The sequence below is a fragment of the Opisthocomus hoazin genome, chromosome 1 (genome assembly GCF_030867145.1).
Source record: "Opisthocomus hoazin isolate bOpiHoa1 chromosome 1, bOpiHoa1.hap1, whole genome shotgun sequence".
NCBI lineage: Eukaryota > Metazoa > Chordata > Aves > Opisthocomiformes > Opisthocomidae > Opisthocomus > Opisthocomus hoazin.
In genome coordinates, this window is record NC_134414.1 from 35,763,687 (window position 1) to 35,786,347 (window position 22,661).

Here is a 22,661-nt window from a genome sequence, read left to right on the forward strand (position 1 = left end):
GCCTTCAAAGAATTAAATGATGTGTTTTGCCTTTTATTAGATATTATCGTTGAAACTTTAACAAACATTGAATGACACCGATAAACTACTAATGTGTAACAAGTATATTTAAATGCACTTATTTGGGAATTTCATCAAACCATCCCCTTTTATATGGAATATAACTGTCAAAGAAATATGGTGAGGTGCTTGGATTGTAGGTATAGCCCATTTGAAAACACAGACCTGCCGTTAGTAGAAGTGGGAAAGGAAATAGCTGTAAAACCGACAAGGACCTGCTGTAGCAGCCCCACACCTAGCTCCACAGGCAAAGACTCCGAGTGGGTCTTGTGTGCAAGACAAGGGGATGTCTTGGGGTGAGGCTGATGGCCCCGTTTTCTGCCGGCGCAGGAGAAGGATGACGTCCAGCGAGCAGAGTGCATGCTGCAGCAGGCGGAGCGGCTGGGCTGCCGGCAGTTCGTCACGGCCACTGACGTTGTCCGGGGGAACCCAAAGCTCAACTTGGCCTTCATCGCCAATTTGTTCAACAAATACCCTGCCCTGCATAAGCCAGAGAACCAGGACATCGACTGGAGCTCTATTGAAGGTAAGGAAAATGCAAGTAAAGGATGTTTCTGGCCACCCGTGCCACAGTATCCCTAGCTGTGAGCAGGTGATACATTAACCTAACCTTATGTCCTTCAGACATACATTCACTGCACCATTAGCACAGGCAGCCTTGAGAAGGGGAGGCTGCTCTTTACCTGCATGGGGCTTCTGGTATGTTGGGGGTCTGTTCTGTGGATGGCACAGGTTAAAAGGCAAAAATTTTTGTGGGATGTCTGAACCGGTATGGACTATTGAGCATGCTTGTTAGTTAAAATTAGAGTTGATCTGGCATTCCCTTAATTGAGGATATAATTTAAAAATCGGGTCTTGCATAAACCTGCTGCTGGCTTGCTCTGGGTTGGGGTCAGGACCACTGTTGTGTGGATCATTTGCTGAGCTTCAGGTCCTTCTTTCTCAGCCTCATAGTGAAACTATTCACAACAGGGCGCAGGCTGTTCTTGAAATCTTGAAGGCATTTCAAGGCCAATCTGCCTAAATACTGTAATATACAGGGCATAAAGAAATACTACAAGCTGCGCCGTGCTCTCTTATTTCACATGTCAGCCTGCGTCTCCTTCTGTTTATGGTTCAGTGCGCTGTAAATTCTGAGTTATGGTTTCATCACAAGACACTTATTTTGCTGGAGTGTTGTGCTTTGCAGGCCTGTTGATTGATGTATCTGTTGTTTTAGGTGAAACAAGGGAAGAGAGGACGTTCAGGAACTGGATGAACTCCCTGGGTGTTAATCCACGTGTAAATCACTTATATAGGTAAGAGGAGGTGTTACACTTCTTTCAGATTATAAATACAGACTAAAACTTTTTGGACCCTGTAAGAATATATGCTGCTTTTTTTTTTTTTTTTCAGAAAACTAAGTTTACATCTATTAATAGTTTATTTGGGTTATTTGTGTTCCTTTCCTCTGTGCTTTGGACAATAATATATCTTTTTTTATTGTTTTCAGTGACCTGTCAGATGCCTTGGTTATCTTCCAGCTCTATGAAAAGATCAAAGTGCCAGTAGACTGGAACAGAGTCAACAAACCACCATATCCTAAATTGGGTGGCAACATGAAAAAGGTACAAAAAGCTGGAATAGCTCCAGTAACATTGCCTTATCCTCAAAGGATGCCTATATAATTTCAAACAGCAATGTGGGCACTCATGTTGCACTCAAGTCCCAAGTACAGTACATTAAATTCTTTTTTGTCTAGTCAGTGAATAATTTTTCATCCTGCAAAAGACTGACTCACTGGCTCTGTTGACAGGTGAACAAGATTTGTAAAGTAAAAAGACTTGACACCTTTTGTGTCAATATTTAAAAACTGTATTTGCAGACCACTTTTGCTGCTGTCTTAGTCACCAATTATAATGCATCTTCACCATGAGTCATATGGCACAGGCTTAATTGCAGCTGTCTGGATCAGTGCCCTCCACATCAAATGAAGACAGTGATGATAAGCGTTCTTGACCAGATGCCTCAAGAACCGATCACAGAGCTGCTGCTAAATACAAAGCTTTCTCCCAGCTATCTGGATGAGTAATTCCATCCAGTTAGGGCAGAGTGATTAACTGACCTACAATATTGACTGGGACACTAATCCTTTGTCTCAGTGCAATGCCATGATGCTGCAGGTACCCATGAGCCATAGATTTGTATTTTCTAGGGTAATCAGTTTTTCAGGCCCTGATGACGAAGTGTAACATTTCTTTCAATGTTAACTGTTTACTGTGGTATTTTGGGGATGGAACCGGCTGCTGGTAGTCAGACAGCTGTATTATCACAGAGCCCTAAAGCTCCTGTTTGCCCAGGAGCATCAGGGCTAAGCGATCCAAAGAATTTAAAGTAACAGTATCTTGTCTTCTTTTTTTCTATATTTTTGAACCGCATTGACACTGTCATTAACAGCTTGAAAACTGCAACTACGCAGTGGAACTGGGAAAGAATCAAGCCAAATTTTCCCTTGTTGGCATCGCTGGGCAAGATCTTAATGAAGGAAACCGTACGCTCACGCTGGCCTTAATCTGGCAGTTGATGAGAAGGTATAGCAGTCAGACACAAACTTCAGAGTTTTTTGGTATATGTTCAGTTTGCATTGTAATGGTTTCCTCATGCTATCACTGAGCAGGCTCTACAGGCTACAGCTTTCTCACTCCTCTGTTTGCACTCTTGTGGAAAGACAAAGTAACCTTTTGCTCACTCCTAGTTAGGGATGCCATCAGGAAGCACGTTATCATGTGGGCAAGGGCATTACAGTCAGCTCATGCAGAAGATTATTATTGTCACTATCTGTACAGTGTGAATAAATGTTCATTGCATGGAAGAGACAAAAAGAAGCTGACAGGTCTCTGTATCAGGGACTGGGGAGAATGTACTGGAAACAAGGAATTGATGCAGAAGTTTTGTAATCTGCTACCTGAAGCAGATGCAACTCAGTAGCTCTCCTCGTTTTAATGTAATTCTGTGAGTGTGTGCATTTGTGTGTGTGTTTAAGAGCTCCATAATTGGGTGTGAAGCAACCCAGTGGTTAGGAACTGAATACAGACTAAATTCAGTCTATAAAGCAAGGGGTAGGTTTATCAGGCAGGTAATTAATCTAGGGATGTGGTGATTACTTGCCGTCAATTTGGGATGTCTTTCCAATGTGTATGCTTACATATAAGCAAAATATTCCAGGCTTGTGTTTACACAGAAGGTCAGTCTTAGATGAGAACAACAATTCCCTTCTGGCCTTGAAGTCAGTGATTATTTTTTTAAGCACTATGAGAATGGGTCATTTACACTGAGATCCGCTAAGAGGGACCTTTTAGAAATTTTGAGCATCAAAAACTTTTGACACTCCCAAAACAGTGATTAAGGAATTGGGGATGAATTAGATCCATTAGATTAATTATCACTTTATAATTTAATTCATATACTTTGTGAGCGTGTGGGAAGCAGGGGAACAACAGGTCTAAGAGGACTGTTGGCATGATCCCAGTCAAGCCGCGCATGTACAAGATGGTTCTGAGGTTATGGTAGACTTCGAGCAAATGCAGGTATCCTGGATTCCCTCTTAAGGTATACCCTGAATATCCTTGAAGACATTGGTGGTGGAGAGAAGGTCAATGATGAAATCATTGTCAGCTGGGTCAATGAAACACTGACTGCAGCCGGGAAGGATTCAACTATCTCCAGTTTCAAGGTACAGTTTTTTGTTAGAAGTCTCTGCTTAGGAATATCTTAGTGTGTTTGTGTGTATATTATTCACATTGCCTGTATATAGACATATATGCATATAGTTGCACGCGCTACATTATGATATAGTTAACTACATAGTTTGATTATTCTTCATTTCCTTTTAAATATACAGATTTTATTTAAGGGGCTTTATTATGGAAGGGTAACAGAAACATGGTATGAACATAACAGGAGACACCTTGAATGCCAGTTTGACATGGGAAATCAAAGTATGGAGCCAGGAATGATGACTGGAGTTAAGCAAGGACTGCTGTGTTGTTGATTATTAAACAACAGCAATTACAAATGACAGTATTAAAAAGAACGATAGCAATATGTTTATGATCTGGTAGTGCCATTCAGGGGTACCTTGCCCAGTTTTGCAAAGTACCATGTAAATGCAGAGATGGACCAATTCCAGAGAGCTTCCAATTTTGCTAATGCATTTGCGACACTTCGCAAGCTGGGGAACGGTCAGTGGATGTAAATCAGCAGTTGGCACCAGGCGAGGACAGATCCATCAGGCTTCACGTAACGAGCTCAGGAGTCACACAGCTGGTCCCCCTTGCACTCCCATCAGTAGACATGTATCAGTGTCATCTCCCCGCAGGAAGCAAATTCACCAGCCCAGCACTTGCTTTAATGATGTCTCATCCACTGAGGGGGAAAAAAAAAATCCTTGAAAGGGTTCTGAGTCTGCCTTAGATGAGAAACAGTGCTAAGCAGCCCTTTGTGAAGATCTAAATGGTATTTGACTGAACTGTCCATTGCTCTCGAGCCTAGACTCTGGCTTTGTGGGAGATCTGTCATCCTATTCTTGCATCTAATCGTATTCTTCATCTTTGCAGGATAGCAAAATCAGCACCAGCATGCCAGTCCTGGATCTCATTGATGCCATTCAACCAGGATCAATCAAATATGACCTCTTGAAAACAGAGGACCTGAATGATGAGGAGAAACTAAATAATGCTAAGTACGTTCGTGCCACTTAACACAAGTTACATGCTCAGGCTTGCCTGACTGTCTTTGAAAACTGCTCTGCTATCATTCTGATCTGGCACAACCTCAACTGAGAAATGCCTCGTGAGTTAGAAGCTAGGAAGTTAGGCAGTAAAAAAAGACTATCAATGGAAACGAAGTGTGTAATGTTATAATTCCTGCTTTATAATTCCCTTGAAGGGATCAAAATCACTTGGCCTCGCAAGCTCCTATTTTATCTTATTAAATGTAAAATTCTTTCAGAGATCAGGGAACAGCGCCAACAACAGTGAGACATGGAAAGCAGTGATTAGAGGTCATAATACCTCTTTACTCACATATAGGGGGAACAAGAGCATATTTAAGAGAGACAGGGAGGACAGGATTCATGCCTGAGAAACGGTTTTTATGGATGTGGATATTGATTTTTTTTTTCCCCTGAGTGCAAACCATTTCCTAGCAGAGAACCAAACCTGGGGGCATCTGCCTTTCCTTTCAGAGTTATAGAGATCTCCTCCCGGTCTGATCATCAGTTTAGCTTCTCCTTTGCTATGTGGCAACTACAAAAGAGAAAAGGATGTCTATAAAGCAATGAGAGCTGCCATAATTTTTATAAAGACTTTTCCCACTGCTCTCTTCCCCTTCCATTTCCTATCATCTGTTCTCTGTCTTTCCTTGCAATCCTACTTGTCCTTCTCTACATACTTAATTTCTTCATCCCTCTGTTGATGTTTTCCTCTTTTCCTCTCCCTTTCTTTCCCCACCCTGCATGTTTCTCTGCATTTTGGGAGGAATTTGACAAATGTGTGTGCTCTTCAGTGGGAAGAACCTGGGATTTTCTAGCTTTTTTAATTAAAAAATAGAGAGAAGAGACATACCCACTGGAGAACAGCCAGTAGCCATGCAATAGTGCACTCAGAACAGGGAGGTGGGAAGATCAGCTTGTAAATTGTGGGTGTGACTCAAGCAGAAAAGACGTCCCTGAATGCTGATTTTGCCAAAACACTGATCTCCACCAACATCAGCGTTTTGCTTTCCAACCTCATCAATTTGTTCATGTGCAAAGACTGAGCAGCAGAGATTGAGGGGGAGCAAGACCAGAATGGCTGCTTGTTAGGATAATCTTTCAGGGGATGGGAGACAAATGTTTCATACCAGACTTTGACCTGCAGTCTGTCATGCTGCAGGTAATCAGTGCTCTAGCCATCAGAGAATATACTCTATCTTTTACTAGAAATTAGTTCTCTATGAACCTGTCTCCTACATTCCTATAGAAAAGTTTAATTTTGATGAATCAGTAAGAAAGTTCCCAACCAACTCTGGTACTGATCATGCAAAAAACTTCTTAATAGAGGGAAAATTAATGCTACTGCACTAATTAATTTCTTTGTTTGATGGTTTGGGTTTTTTTTTTTTCCCAAAATGCAGATATGCCATCTCTATGGCGAGAAAAATTGGAGCAAGAGTCTATGCCCTTCCAGAAGACCTGGTTGAAGTAAAACCCAAAATGGTCATGACAGTGTTTGCTTGCCTTATGGGAAAAGGCATGAAGAAAGTTTAAAGCACAAAAGACTTGTTCTGATGCCTGGTATTCACCCTTTTGATTCCCTCAAACTGGATGCTCTTCTCCGTATCAAGGAAATATGCAGGGTGCTCATGCTGTTAAGGCATGAACGTTATAGATGGTTTCAGATCGTACAAAAGTTGTGTATCCACATGTATCCAGGAAATGTTTTGTTCTGAGCAGTAATATGTGCTTGATTTCTTTGCCTTATTTTCCACTTTGCTAGATATAACCATTTCATATTCCTGAATAAGTTTTCAGTAGCGAGGCCTATACATATCCTTTTATTAATGGATATCAGGGTTTTCTGTCAGAGGTCACCTGGAAATCTTTGTTTCAGGAGGTACAGACAACTTTTAGGATTATGAAATGTTATATACTGCTTCTGCCTGAAAATGTCTTCATGCTTTTGGTAGCATTTCTGCTATACTTTCCTTTGGTTTGAACCTGAGATAACAAAAGGGGTTTCCTCAAGCCAATGCAAGTATTAGTGACTATATTTTTGGAACAGTAGGATCCTCTTAGGAAATTCTTGTGGAAAGAAGTATTTGGGGTCTGCGATGTGTTGCTGGTATGTGAACTGAGCAGTACTTTTCTCTGCAAGTTATGCCTCTGCTGTCAGTGGCATTACTCACAGAGTACATTACTACTCACTAAAAAAGCATACCATAACCTGATCCTCCAAGAACACCCAAACTCTGGAATCTTTGCAAGAAATGCTCTCCAAAGGACAATTCATTTTTATGTCATAATGCACTTAAAGCATAAGCAGATTGCAAAGCATGATAGAAATGAAAACCATGTTAAAGAAACTAAGGGCATATACTCACTTAGTAGCAATACGATGAGAAGTGAACCAAAGGGACACAGAATGACTTACTTATGTTGTGAATAAAAATTGAACTCAACTTCACACACTTGCACTCAAAGGGCTGTGGCCCTGATTCAGGAGAGCATTTAAATCTGTGCTTGTGTATGAAACACGTTCTAAAATGCTTCCCTGAACCCAGGCTGGGATCCTCAACGGAGCTAAATCAGCATAGCTTTGCGGCTGACAAGGCACTGTCAATTTGCCTCAGTTGAGGACCTAGCCCCGACTACGGATAGTCAGTGGGACATATTTGCACTGAATCTCTTCCTTGGCATGAGTCATTTACTGTTCTGGCCTTTACGTGGATTTTACTGTGGTGAAATGCAGAAGGAGGGAGTTTTGCCTTAATGCAATCCCGCTGACACTCAGTTCCCTCCCTCTCCCTTCCCTCCAGCCCCTTCAGAATTGCCTTAATAAAGAATCGATATTCAATGATGTTAAAAGTCTCTCCAAATAAAATGTTCTACAAAGCCAAATGTGTAGTCTTTGCTTTTAGTAATGCAATTGCTAATGTGGAAGTGTGTATCATATAGCTGAAATAAGGACAGATTTAAAAAAACCCAACAGTGGGCTTGCTAAGGATGTGTCTTCCATATTGTTACTGAAACCATAGACTGCAGAAAGCAGGAATAATTATGTCCTAGGTCATTTCTGAACATGCCACCCTGAGACGCTGCCATAGATGGGACACTCTGCTGGCTGGACCTGCAGTCTGACCCAGTTACGATTTTCCCCATTCGGTACCATACCTGTCATCCTCTTCCTTTGCTCATATACTCATTAACATTGCTTCTTTAAGCATTCTGCAATGCAAACATACTACTTGGTTTCCATACTAATGGCCAGATCTTGTTCCTGATCAGATCTGGCTGCCCTGTTCCTCTCATGAAGCTGTGTATCGGGTGGGAAAGGTGTGGTGTCCTAAGACCCATTCCGTCTGGTCACAGTATTTCCCAGTGCTGGCAGAGGAGGAGAACATCTCGAGTGTTATATGACAGAGATGTCACCCCAGCTTATTGCTCAGCAATGGGGAGTTACCAGAGCATGGTCCCTACACTGCTCCTCCTCTTTTCAGGCGTAGGACCCACTGCTGCCGTACAAGAGGGGTGGCACTGAAAAGGCGTCTCCTCTTCCCTTTCGTTGTTTGACTTGAGACTCATGCAGAGGTAAACCAGAGAGAGGAAACTGCAGGCAGAAACTGTGACCACAGCATTTCTCTCCAGCGGATGTCTATTTGTGTGTGTTGCATGCACGTGTGTATGTCCACAAACTGCAGGGGCCATTTTCGGCTGGATAGACAGTGTAGATCTGAAAAAGCCAGGTAATCCTGCCCAAAGACAGCCCTGCTCCGGGTTCCCTGATTTAGGGAGATGCCCTCACCCCAGACTTGGGGGCAGACGTGAGGGATGAAGTAGGCGACGGATGGGAGATGGTAGCAGCACCAGAGCGTGAGGGGGGCTTTTCCCTTGGTCCCAAATGAACGTGGGCACATGCTATCCCCAAAGAAAAGAAGGGATTTTCAAGCGTTTTCCATTCACCCTCTCTTAGAACTCAGATTTTTGCCCAGGGGTAGGATTTTTAGAGGAGCCTGCTGAGGGAAGCAGAGAGAGGAGGTTTTCACGCATCATGCATTTCCCATAGGCAAGATGTGGGACTTCAGAGTCCCTGGAGATCAAGACCTGCCTCCAGCTCAGGCTCTGGAGAGGGGCCAGGTGACGTACGCTGTCCTTCAAAGCCGGTTTTGTGAAGGGGGCTGCTTTTCCTCCTCCTCAGCACCCTAGCACTGGAGCCAGGCACCCTGCCACACATCGCTAGTCCCCTGCCCCCAGGCTGCGTTTTGGGGTTCTGCCACTGAGCCCCAACCTGCAGCTCCGCACCCCGTCCAGCCCTGGCACCAGGCCTGGCACCAGTGCCGCAGGGAGAGCTAACCACCAGATGGCACGCACTCTCTGTGCGAGCTCCAAAAATCCTCTCTTCTGGCAAACAGAGAAAAATTGGGATATTTAACCCTAGGCAAAACGCTAGCACCTGCCAGTGTGCGAAAGGCGGTAAGTGCTGTTGGCAGGGATACTATAGCAAATGCCTTAGCAGATCTTCATCCTTATCTCTATAATCTCCCGTGAAAAATAAAGCTGTCATGGACCCGAAGCTGTGGGAATAGCCACATTCTGGTACACCAGTATAAACATGTTCAATTTTCAGTGCACCTCTGTTTAACTGGGTATTCTTGGGTTTTTTGTGAACTTGAGGTTTTGCTTTCATGAACTGGTAATGGGAGTCTGTAGTAAAGCTCTCAGCAGCTGCTGAAGGGGTTAAACCCATGACAAACATCAAAAAATCTCAGGATCTGGAATTTTTTGCTGCTGCTTTTCTCCAACTTTTTCCATCACTCTTACAGAAAGCAGCTGTCTTTGGGATTCACTCCCAAATCAAACTAGCTTTGTAAGCACTTCCATTATTGATTTTCATTGCACAATTAATTATAATTTTCAAGGCTTCAAAAAGGCTTAGACATTCCCATGAATAAAAATAAAGCATCAGCAGTTAGACTAACTAGGAGAAAAAACCATGAGGGCAATCAATCCACTTGCTTCAGGGTACAGTCTGATCACCAGATGGACTCAGAAGGAAATATCCCCCCATAGTGTAGTAGAGCATAATTAGGTGCATGATGAGGGTTTTACACCTTCTTGTAAATCATCTATCCTGGCTAGAAATCATCTCTTCTGGCCTTAGAAAGGGGATAGCAAGGAGTATGGCTGGCTGCTGTGCTCTTGTACAGATAAAGCTGTCTTTCTACTTCCTCCAGAGATGGAACTGAACCAAAACCCCAACCTGACATCACTCCTTCCAAGTGCAGCTTAATTCTGCTGTAAGCCTCATCACAAACTTCAGGTCTTCATGTCCATTGCTGCCTAACCATTCAGCAGCTTTGTCTGGTTCCTGCTTGGAAAACAGCACTCTGCCTCTGGCAGATGGCTGCAAAAAACACACAAGCAGCACTGGTCCCACAGTAAGCACTCAGCTACCACTGCTTTCAGCTTGATGGAGAAATGGATCCTGGTGCCTCAGATCTTGAAAACCCATGTGTTGAATTGCAACTGAGACTCTCCAGCTCCCCATCTTCTGGCAGCCTCCACCATCTGGAGAACGGACTTGTCAAGAATATGGGAGCATTTTCCTCCAAGTTGCTCAGCCACTTTTAAGTCCAGTTCTTTTCAGACAAGCGGACAAGGTGAGAAGTAGAGAGTAGTGTCACTGGATGCTTGAGCCTCATCGCCTGTTGTGTGGTGAGCAACGTCAGAGTTAAAATTTATACATAAAACTATGAAGCAGTTCATGAAGCAAGTCAGGAAACAGTGGAGCTCTGTGTACTGGTAAGGTGATAGGCTTGATATAGCTTAGTGCAAGCAAACTCTGAATTAGGACCAAAATAACTTCATAATGTTCTCATTTTCTTCATATTTTTTACATATATCCGTGCTGGGTGGCAGTTCTCTTCTGCCACCAGGAAAACTGAGTAGTTCTCCTGATGGTTCTCAGGAAGTAACACACAGCTCTGAAGTAAAATTACTATTTAAAGCACTGGTTTTCATCACACCTTATTTACTTTTTGTGCCCTGATCACCTTTTAAGGGCAACAGTATCTTACAGAAAACCTAATGTGCTCCCAGGGTGCACGCTACTACTACTATGGATCCATGACAAATTGTTGCAAGCTGAGAATGGCCAGAAATCCCACAGGCCGTGTACTCACGGGTAATGATGTGTCTGCAGTTGTGAAAAGGGCTGAAAGCTACATAACTGATCATGCATATAAGCACTGAACTCCCTCAGGGCAGGCACTCATTTAGTGATAAATATCTAAAGGAATACAACAATGAATATCTGTAAACACACGAATCATGGAGAGAAACCCCACACATCCACCCGGGAAATCTCCTAGCAGGTGACTGACATGCACGGTGCTGCTTTGATTCGCACAGGCAGAAAAGCGATGTCCCATTGCCAGGCACCTCTAGCAGCCAATGAAGTTGTCCCAGCTTTTCACTGCAGTTAAGCAAAGCAGACACCTCAGAGCACGTGTTGGTTTGTCACTGAGGTCAGAAGATGTCTTCTCACCAGCCCCTCGGTAACACGCCCTCCCTTCATTTTGCAGCCCTGGAGCAGAACCCCCTGCACGTCTGCTGGGTGGTGAATAAGCCTTAGCTGCATCGATCTCTCCATGCCTCCTCCTGCAGCTGCTTGGGTGCTCATGAAACAGCCCTGTGGATAAGTAACACCCCAGTGAAAGGCGTAACCAGTCACATTAGTGAAAAGTAATTGAGATCTCTGAACAGGCCCACACCACCAGCCCCACCTCCACTGCTTGCTGCACTGTGTTTCATGTTAGAGAAATGTGGCCGCAGTGCCCCATAATGCTTCAGTCACAATCCTTCTCAGACCAACATAGAGCAATGCTGTCCTCATGGTGATGAGACCTTGCAGAACAGTCAAATGCATCTAGAAACTTCCCAATCTCGCTGCTGGAGCCAAATGCTAGGAATGTAGGTTCTGCTAATTGTAAAGGTTGTGAACTATGCTATTGGGACCTGTACAGTCAGAAACCTGCTTGGCTTGCCAAGCTTTAAAACACATGGGAACAACCTACTAACACAGGTTCAGCCTCTGCTGACCCGGTGGTATCCATTCAGGAGCACCTGGAGGCTTTGAGCTTGGTAGAGGAACAAATTCTCATAAGGTTGTTTCACTCCACACTTCTCAAACAAGCTCTGGGCAGGAGGAACCCAGCACCATGACAGAAATCCCTCTCTAGCCCACAGTGATCTCCTAAAAGTTTGGAAATGACACCCCAAACAGGAATCGCAGGGCTCTCGGGGCGTGGTCCTTGGATGCAGACTGCAGAAGCTTTTAGCACAGATGCCCTCAGCTGCTGGACCAGTCGGACCACACGGGGTTGGAGCAGCCACGCAACGGTGTCACTGCTTTGCTGGGGGTCTGCAACTGCAAGACCCAGAGTACACTGTATGGAGACTCATCTCTCCCCTTTCCCATCCCTGGATGGATAGAAGAAAAGTGAAGTGCCTACCTGGATGTGTTGGTACAAGGGCTGTTCTGCTGGGACTGTGATGAGTTGAGAGATCTGTGTGGATCTGCTTGCGCAGACTGTTGGTCAGCATGGGCTGAGTGCGATGTGCCTCTCTGAAGTGCGAACCACACAAGCCAAGAGGGGTGAATGAAAGGGGTCAGAGCTTTGCTCCATGGAGCTTCTCTTCACCAGTATCCTCAGGCAGGTCCCGGCATCCTCCAAACAGGTCCCGGCATCCTCCAAACAGGTCCCAGCATCCTCCAAACAGGTCCCAGCATCCTCCAAAAGCCCAAAGGAAGGGCCCATTCTTCTAACCTCTGGCAGATGCAATGCAAGAAACATGAGCAAGTGCAAGCAGTGCAGAGAGGAGCAGAAAATACTGTTGCTGCACACAGAGACAGGCAGAACGCACCACTATTCCAGAGCTAACTGCATTCCTGATATGTACATACGTACCTGTGTGCGCAGAAAGGGGGACTGGTGTGCATCTGCTCACTTGCACTTTAGTCAAAGGGTGCTCTCTGTACACGGTATTTGGAGCACCTTTCTCAAGTCCTCAGAAGCTCTGCCTGGAGTGCTCCTGTGGCTCCCTTTGATATAATTTGTTTAACAAAGTTAAACTTGTTTTGCAAGTGCGCCTTGTTAAGATACTGGCACATAAATCAGTATCTGCTGGCAGTAAGAGAACATGACTCACTTGGACAACGTGTTGTTTTGGGTTGGAGTTGATAATAGACCTTCAGGACACAAAGCTCATGTGGAAAGTGTTTAATCAGTACAGACACAGCCTCACCACCCCAAAACAACACGTACACTACAGCATCTTTCTCTCTGCTGACTTTGGAAAGCTAAACAGCAAGGAGAATAGAATAAAAAATGCATGAAGTAGGTTGGCATAACTATGTACTCAAGACCGCAGAGTGAACATGTGTTTTCAGCCTCTGCTCACACCTATCATCCACGACTAAAACCTACTGCCTGTACAGCACTCACCCGGGGACGAGAGGTCTGCTTCCTCCCAGGTCAACACATCATTTTCCAGCACAGGTAGCATCTGATTTTTATATTTGGGAATGACATGAGGGAGGAATGACAGAACCACAGAAATTTAGACATTGCCCAGATTTTCCCCTCCTGGTGGTTTCATGGGCTGCAAAATTGTTTCCAGAATGAAATCACAGAGGCTGGTGAAACTGGCCATGTATGTAAATGATCACAGTGTCCTACAGAGATTGATTGGTTCATGAATAAAGATGAGGAGCTGAGGTGTGCAGGGAGAAATCATTTATCAATTATATGCCTTGGAAAACTGAAAGATTATGCAGCCTTAACGGCTGAGTGGGTTTGAAAGGGAGACTTGTAAATTGAGTTCTAATTCTGTTCTGCTGCATTCATAATAAAAAGCTGTTAAACTAATTGCATGCTTGTGTGGCCCATGAGCAATGGCACTCAGCTGCATTGTACAGCAAGCAACAGAGATGAGAGTTTAGTCAGATTTTAGTTGTCCTTTGCGTCATGTAGGAAGGATGCTAACCTTTGGCATCATCAGTACTGATAATGCACTGGGCAAGAGCCCGTAAATATTTTTCAGGAGATTAATTTTGTATTTGAATCTAAATTTTAAAAAATCACAGAATCACAGAATGGTAGGGGCTGGAAGGGACCTCTGGGGGTCATCTAGTCCAACCCCCCTCCCGAAGCAGGGTCACCTAGAGCAGGCTGCACAGGACCTTGTCCAGGTGGGTCTTGAATATCTCCAGAGAAGGAGACTCCACAACCTCCCTGGGCAGCCTGTTCCACTGCTCCGTCACCCTCAGAGGGAAGAAGTTCTTCCTCATGTTCAGATGGAACTTCCTGTGCTTCAGTTTGTGCCCATTGCCCCTTGTCCTGTCGCTGGGCTTCACTGAAAAGAGTCTGGCCCCATCCTCCTGACACCCACCCTTCAGATATTTATAAGCATATATTAGGTCCCCTCGCAGCCTTCTCTTCTTCAGGCTAAACAAGCCCAGCTCCCTCAGCCTTTCCTCGTAGGAGAGATGCTCCAGTCCCCTCACCATCCACATAGCCCTCCGCTGGACTCTCTCCAGTAGCTCCTCATCTTTCTTGAAGTGGGGAGCCCAGAACTGGACAGAGTACTCCAGATGGGGCCTCACTAGGGCAGTGTAGAGGGGAAGGAGAACCTCCCTCGACCTGCTGGCCACAGTCGTCTTAATGGACCCCAGGATGCCATTGGCCTTCTTGGCAGCCAGGGCACACTGCTGGCTCATGGTTAACCTGTCATGCACCAGGACACCCAGGTCCCTCTCCACAGAGCTGCTCTCCAGCAGGTCCACATCAAGCCTGATGCATGGGGTTGTTCCTCCCCAGGTGCAGGACCCTGCACTTGCCCTTGTTGAATTTCATCAGGTTCCTCTGCGCCCAGCTCTCCCGCCTGTCCAGGACTCGCTGAATGGCAGCACAGCCTGCTAGTGTATCTACCACTCCTCCCAGTTTTGTATCATCCACAAACTTGCTGAGGGTACACTAACTCTTCATCCAGGTCACTGATGAAGACGTTGAACAAGACTGGGCCCAGTACTGACCCCTGGAGGACACCACTTGTTACAGACCTCCAACTAGACTCCACGCCGCTGATGACAACCCTCTGAGTTCTGCCATTCAGCCAGTTCTCAATCCACCTCACTGACCACTCATTCAGCCCATACTTCCTGAGCTTCCCTAGGAGGATGTTATGGGAGGCAGTGACAAAAGCCTTGCTGAAGTCTAGATAGACAACATCCACTGCTCTCCCCTCATCTACCCAGCCAGTCATACCATCGTAGAAAGCTATCAGATTGGCCAAGCATGATTTCCCCTTGGTGAATCCATGCTGACTACTCCTGATAACCTTCTTTTCCTCCACTTGCTTGACGATGACCTCCAGGATGAGCTGCTCCATCATCTTTCCCGAGATGGAGGGAGGCTGACCGGCCTGTAGTTCCCTGGGTCCTCCTTCTTGCCCTTTTTGAAGATTGGAATGGCATTGACTTTTCTCCAGTCCTCGGGCACCTCTCCTGTCCTCCAGGACCTTTCAAAGATGATGGAGAGTGGCTCAGCAATGACATCTGCCAGCTCCCTCAGCACTCGTGGGTGCATTCCATTGGGGCCCATGGATTTATGGGCGTCTACATTGCTTAAGCGATCCCTCACACAATCCTCCTCGACCAAGGGAAGGTCATTCTTAAGCCAGGCTTCCTCTCTTACATCCAGGACCTGGGATTCCTGAGGTCCAGCCTTAGCAGTGAAGACTGAAGCAAAGAAGGCATTCAGTAGCTCTGCCTTCTCTGCATCCTCCGTCACCAGGACACCCACCTTGTCCAGCAGCAGCCCCACATTTTCCCTAGTCTTCCATTTGCTGCTGATGTACTTGAAGAAGCTTTTCTTGTTGTCCTTGACATCCCTTGCCAGATTCAATTCCAGGGGGACCGTGGCCTTCCTCGTTGCATCCCTGCATGCTTTAACAACATTCCTGTATTCTTCCCAAGTGGCCTGCCCCTCTTTCCACATTCCATGGACCTTTCTCTTCTACTTGAGCTCCGCTAGAAGCTCCTTGCTCATCCATGCAGGTCTCCTGCCTCCTTTGCTATATTTCTTTCTCAAGGGGATGCACCGCTCCTGAGCGTGGAGGAGGTGACGTTTAAACAGCGACCACTCTCTTGGACCCCCCTGCCTTCTAGAGCCCTGACCCATGGGATTCCTCCAAGTAGCTCCTTGAAGAGGCCAAAGTTAGCTCTCCTGAAGTCCAAGGTCTTGATTCTGCTTATTGCCCTGCTTCCTCCACGCAGGATCCTGAAGTTCACCATTTCATGGTCACTGCTGCCGAGGCTGCCTCCAGCCTTCACATCCTCCACCAGTCCCTCTTTGTTTGTTAATACAAGGTACAGCAGAGCACCTTTCCTTGTTGGTTCCTCCACCACTTGCATCAGAAAGTTATCATCAATGCTCTGTAGGAACCTCCTCGATTGCGCCTGCCTAGCTATGTGGTCTTCCCAGCTGATGTCAGGGTGATTGAAGTCCCTCATGAGAACCAGGGCCTATGACTGTGAGGCTACTTTGAGCTGCCTATAGAAGGCCTCATCAACTTTCTCATCCTGGTCAGGTGGTCTGTAGTACACAACCACAGTAATGTCACCCATATGAGGCTGTCCCTTAATTCTAACCTTTAAGCTCTCAACTCGTTCTTCATCCGCCCCCAGGCAGAGCTGAATACATTCCAGTTGCTCCCTCACATACAGAGCAACTCCACCACCTCACCTTGTTCGCCTGTCTTTCCTAAAGAGTCTGTAGCCATCCATGACAGCATTCCAGTCATGCGAGCTGTCCCACCATGTCTCTTTAATTGCAACGAGATCATGGCCCTGCGACCGCACACAGACCTCTAAATCTTCCTGCTTACTGCCCACGCTGCATGTATTGGTGTACAGACGTTTTAGGGAGGAACGCGAGCACACTTATTTCCCTGGAGGGATGCAAGAGGTTCTGCCATGTCCATGCCCACCCTTAAGGTTGTTGGTCTTTTGCTTCTCAGCTTGGGACACAGCTGAGGAATATTTGTCGCTGCTCGGATTAGCCACACTTCATCCCCAGACAGATGGGATGGCTTGAGCATTGTGACTTTGTCCCCCACCCCCTGAGTCCTTCAGTTTAAAGCCCTCCATACCAGGTTGGCTAGCCTGTTGCTAAAGATCTCCTTGCCTTTTCTAGACAGGTGGGACCCATCCCTCTGTAACAGGTTATTGTCATTGAAGAAAATCCCATTGTTGTAAAAACCAAAACCCCCACGTCAGCACCAGCCACGAAGCCAAGAGGTGTTACCCATAAGGTGCCTGTTTCTAGCTAATCCCCTTCCTTCAACTGGTAAAACAGAGGAAACCAAAGCTTTTTACTTTCACCCCCAGGGCTTTGAAATATTCCTTAATTCTGCCAACATTCCGACTTGTGGTGTCATTTGTGCCTACGTGAAAGAGTAACAGTGGATAGTAGTCTGTGCTCTTCACAAGTTGTGGCACCGTCTCGGTCACATCTCGGACCTTAGCTCCCGGAAGGCAGCACACCTCGTGTGCCTCCCTGTCAGGTCTGCAGATGGGCGCCTCAGTGCCCCTTAACAGGGAGTCACCCACCACAAGTACCCATCACACCAAGAAGGACAGCACAGACTCACTTGGCTTTTGTGTTCTGCTTCACTTACATGGATCCATCAGTGTGACTGCCCATCCCTGGATGGACTTGCTGCTGATTAACTGGAAACAAGAGGATTCTGGAGGACCAAAACAATAGCAGAATATGCTAATCCCAAACAGGAAAAAAGATTTGAGGGATGCAGCTGCTGATAACAGCTGACTTCCCCTCCTCCTGCCCCTTCTGTGTGCTTGTTAACAGCTTTACTGTTACCAACAGACAGTACCAGCCTAGCTTGGGCTCGGGCACATGCTGAAATATAGACTCGGGTCTCAGAATCTCAATGCAGGGTGAGGCTTGTTATTTAAAATCTTGCTGCTGGACACTGCACAAGCCCCGGGATCAAAGACGACAGCCACACTTAGGTCCTGTCCGAGCTTAGAGGAAATCTTGTGACACTTCATTGCTGAAAGCCAAGGTGCCAGTAATGGGAGTCACTGGAGATCACTCAGCAGCACCGCTGCACCTGCTCAAGACCATCTGGCTGCAGCAGTTCAAGCAGTTCCTCCTTTGACATATTTTATCTGACCACTTTCTGGAGTCTGGGTCTCCTTCACCAGCAAGAGCAGCTGCAGGAGCCCAGCACGGTGGCCAGGCACTGCTGAGCATCTCAGAGTATGCTGGTTTAGAGGGTGCTTGAGCAGTGATAGATACCCTGACTTAGCTGGGACACAAGTGCCTGGCCTATTCTGCTGCCGCCTTTTTGGGCACTGACATCTTAAACCACCATACGAAGATGTGCCAGAGCCTGGTCTGGGTGAGGTACAACACCTACGCAACATCAGGAGGATATGAGTGTTACTACATGTCAATGTGGAGCAGGAGGGGAGAGACAGCAGTTTCAGCCAAGAATGGAAATATCTCTTTAGAATTACCTTTAAAGTGTGATTATACTTTAAAAAGCAATATAGAAATGGCACTAGGAAGCTTTATATACTGCCAGTCCTAATTCCCACATGCGCAGTTTTCAACAAAGAAATCGAGAGACTGCTTTGTTAATTACCTGCTCTAAAAGCTACGACCTGATCATCCCTTTTTAAATAAAAGCCCGTGAATGTCCCAGAGCTACTCTAAAAGTTAATAGAAACCAACACAGATCAAACTGTCCCCCATTACTGCAAGGCTCCTGGTCACATCTGCTACGTTAACACTTGCAGGCACCAGTTCAGCATAGTCCACGGTCTACTCAGGGTAGAAGTAATAATTAATCCAGGTGCAGCAAAGCTTTGAACTCAGCCAGAATTTTTGACCAAGCAGCTCTTCGTCAGGGACTGCTGATTCATCAGAAACAAAAAGAGTTACTGGAAATGATCAGTTTTGAAGAATTTCCCAATTAGAGGAAAATATATTTGTTCAAGAAAGGAAGCTTTCAAACAGCTGAAATCTCCCCTTGCAACAGTTCCTAAATTCAATTTTATTTCCTCCAGATCTTAAAAAAATGCATAGAAATGTGAGTTAATTTTCAATAAAATTAAGAAAAAGCTTTTAAACTGAGCAAAAATCAAACAACAGTTGGAACTACCAAAATGAAAAGTTTTGATTAACCCCATTCTTTTTATATTTGTCCTTCACAGTGTTTTCTAAGACTGCATTTTTCTTCCCAGCTTAGCTGGGAAATACTTCCCAGGTTCTCAGAAATTCTTAAAGTTTAATAAACAATTTACTGTTGTAAGCAGAGTGAGTATATCTTAATGTATTACTTTTGTAGCCCAGAACACCACAAATTGCTTCTGACCATAAGAAGCACCTGAAGTGTCCAAGCCAAGGGAGGGAGATAGAATCTAGAACAAATGCAGCCTCCTACCTCCAAGCGAGTCACTCCAGCTCCAGTGGCCATGAATAGGACCAGGCATTTCATGACCTTCTGAGATGTCTACAGGAGGTCACAGACGAATTGAAATGCCCACTTCTCCGCAGTGCCTACACAAGCAGTACGAGATGATGACTTACTCAGGTATAGCAGTCTGCACTGGGAAGGACTAACGTTAGAGGAGGTGATTCTCTCTTTCTAAGCAGATGAGATGAGCGGATAAGGGGAATGTCAACATAAGGCAAAGGACAAATGATAACCCCTAACAGCTGGGTGGAAACAGGGACATTAATGCTTAAGTTTGGCATCTAAATACATTCCCATCCCTTTCTATTATGTCAGTATTTTTTTTTACTGACATTCTGCCTGGGCACGGCTAAAGTGCTCCTCAGCAGCTCATAAGGTTTTGGGGGTAATCAATGAATAGCTGATTGCTCATTAGAGCAGACAGCAGCAACACAGTATAACTAGATCAAATCAGGAAAGGAAATCTGACCTGCTCAGAGACTGAACTGTCACAGAAAATGTCTCTGTGTGTGATGTGTGTCACAGCACAAATATCTTTGCCACGGGAACCTCCATGCTTTCGAAAATCAGCCCACTTTATGGAGGTGCTTGCTGACCAGGAACCTCATTTTAGGCACTCAGATTCAAACAGTTTGGCTGCTGCTGGTGGGGTGGTGGTGCTGGGATGGAGCTAGGGGCTGCAGTGGGTGTGGAACTGCCATTTAGTCACCCAAGGACAGTGTGACCAAAAATGGAGAGAAGGATGTTGTCTGCATTGTTTAACACTCATGGAAGGAAACAAAAAGCAGAAAGACGATTGATCCAAATAAGCTATGTGGAGCAGACGCCTGAAAGGCAATGTGTCGAGTCAGAAGATGTCTGAGGCTTTCGGACAAGCAAGAGGCATGGGGATATACATTTTTGCCTCCTGGTCAGTCACATCTTCCATTTTATTTTTTGGTTGTTTTTGTTCATCCCACATTTATTTTTCTGTTTATTGTGTTTTAACCTGTGCAATGCCTTAACCACCGCAAGACTCTGGTTTGTCATTCCCTCAGAATTTCCGCTAGTGCCTTTAGTTTCCTCAAACACATATTTTTTCCTTTTTTTTTGTATGTGTGAAATATTTCCAGTGCACACCGGAAAACAAAGAGCAAGTAGGAAAACAGCAGCTTTCAAACAGCGTGTGAACCATCTCTTTGCAACAAGCTGGAGAACCCACAGGAAAAACCACCAACCTGCAAAAATATCTGACACCTACCATTTGTCCAAAACTTTCTTCTCAGGCACATAGCAGAAAGTGTTGCCTTTTCCCACTTAATTAACACTTTCAAATATAGTGAAATATGTTCCTTTCCTTTCCTTTGTTACCAGCAACCCCACTCCATCGTCTTATCAATCTCCCCTGCTACACCTATGTCAATAGATCCAATTTTTCTTTAAATTCATATCTGTGCATCAGACATTCCCAGACGAAAGTGTGCCTGGATGACCAAGTTTCGTCTTCTGTATTTTATCCTCTGTTGGCAGCTTCCTTTTGCCTACGTGAGCAAAGGGCTTCTGAACTGTCAGTTTAAATATCAACCCCTTGGCAGAGTGCTGCCCACTGTCCTTGCCGGGAACAGCCTCTGTACCTTACCAGAACTTCCTATTTGTTTGAACAATATCTAGAAAAGATAAAATAGGAACAACAAAATCTAGGTAAGGTGTCAGTGATTTAGCTTTCCCTTTGGTGTCCAGTTTGTGCTCAAGTCCAGTTTGGGGATTTTCAGTGTTGGTGTATTTTCACAGAGACTACCCCAGGGTACTCACTGGAGAGCATGATTCACCTCTGCTGACTTCAGCTATCAAAAACTTAGCTGTTTGGCTTCTTAGGGCAGGTCTGCTCTCCCAAATAAAAGAGACCCAGGACTGAATCTGAGCTCCAGAGCCCCAACTGCCTGCCTAACTGGAGCACTGACTCTGATCCAGACCACGCCAGAGCTGTTTTGGAGGAGATAAGTGGTCGCAGTCTAGTCCACATTACCTAACCTTAGCTTCAGGGCTTGCTCCTAGGCATTTTTCACCCAGTTGTATAGCTATAGCCCTAATCTACACCTACAGCATCAAATAATTTAGTTCCCCCTTTGATGCCCAGGTCTTGGTCCCCTGGTGTCCCCATTGCAAGTATGTTGATTCATTCCTCAGTCCTCTTCTGGAATGAACTCCCTCTAGAAGAAAACCATATTGTGTTTCTGGGGACTGCTCACCTGGAAAACTTTTTATATCAGACAGCAGGCTTTGTTCCCTCATTGCACCTATACAACACGCTCAGCCAAGGGCTAACATTAGGGTGAAACTGATGCTGGAGATGTAAATGAGCAGTTCTCCTCCGCATACGGCTGCCATTGGGGTATTTTCTAATCAGTGCCATGCCTGTAACTCTTATTTTGGTGCATGGAAGAAGAGGACTTGGACCATGATAACAAGCTGTGTCCTAGCAAAGTTGGATTTACTGTTTAAGCATAGAACGCAGATGGAGATCATCTATCCTGGACATGTCAAACTCATTCAGCTTTTTGGCATATTCTGTCTGGACAACTGTGGATAGAAATATGGCAGGTAAATCTGGGGCATGCAAAAATTAATAGCAACGAGATGAAGAGTCACTGGTACTTTTTCTTGAAAAGCTAAACCCAGGATGACATATGGAAAACATGTGGATGTCAGAACATCACAGAAAAGAGGACGTGAAGCAGCACAAGCAATCTGAAATCCTTGGATGGACTGGGTGTTAACCAAAGAGGCAGAGGTCAGCTGCAGAAGATGGAAATCCAGATGACGTGCTCCATCCTGAACTAGAGGAACAGCCCTCAGTAGCAAGTAGGTATCACGTCCCACTTGCTCCTTGTTTTCTCTGCTAGCAATTGCCAGCAAGAGAAGCTTTCCTACTCAGGATTTTTCCACTTGGACTTAACAACCTCACTCCCACTCTTCTCACTTAGCTTCACACTTGGCTGTGAGGTGCTATAGGAGTGCTGAATGCAGACCACGCTGCTGGACCTCTGTAAATATTAGAGGATCAAAAAATCTTTGCATTCGGTGTTCTTTCTTATCTCTGTGGTTCGTAGCTGCAATGAAATGACACAAAGACTGAGATGACAACATGACTTCTCAACATGAAAATGTCCAAAATGTACCTTATCCTTTTGTAGCTGGATGACATCAATATGAGCAGGACCTCCACAGGGAGCTCTGTCATATTGACTTACCCATCAGGAGTCTGGAGTTGAGGTGAGAGACAGTATTAAATTTTAACCACTCTTTAAATAACATTTTT

At 45.3% G+C, this 22,661-nt stretch overlaps 1 protein-coding gene and 1 long non-coding RNA gene across 3 annotated transcripts in view; one reads left to right on the top strand and one right to left on the bottom strand.

Moving 5' to 3' along the window:
- LCP1 (lymphocyte cytosolic protein 1) overlaps positions 1–6,346 on the top strand; it is an 18,888-nt gene extending 12,542 nt beyond the window's left edge. Inside the window, exons 9-15 of the mRNA XM_075422079.1 lie at positions 391–586; positions 1,280–1,358; positions 1,553–1,667; positions 2,497–2,630; positions 3,649–3,772; positions 4,656–4,780; positions 6,214–6,346. Of these exons, the coding sequence (XP_075278194.1) occupies positions 391–586; positions 1,280–1,358; positions 1,553–1,667; positions 2,497–2,630; positions 3,649–3,772; positions 4,656–4,780; positions 6,214–6,346 (906 nt within the window). The remainder of the gene's footprint in view (positions 1–390; positions 587–1,279; positions 1,359–1,552; positions 1,668–2,496; positions 2,631–3,648; positions 3,773–4,655; positions 4,781–6,213) is intronic.
- Positions 13–19,542, bottom strand: LOC142361494 (uncharacterized). Of its 2 annotated transcripts, none has more exons than XR_012764144.1 (3): positions 19,331–19,542; positions 12,310–12,626; positions 13–10,500 (listed from the first exon to the last, which is right to left on the bottom strand). It is a non-coding gene; the product is annotated as an uncharacterized LOC142361494 (long non-coding RNA). The 2 variants fall into 2 exon arrangements; XR_012764143.1 differs by having other exon boundaries at positions 13–11,486.
- Positions 19,543–22,661: the final 3,119 nt, after the last annotated feature.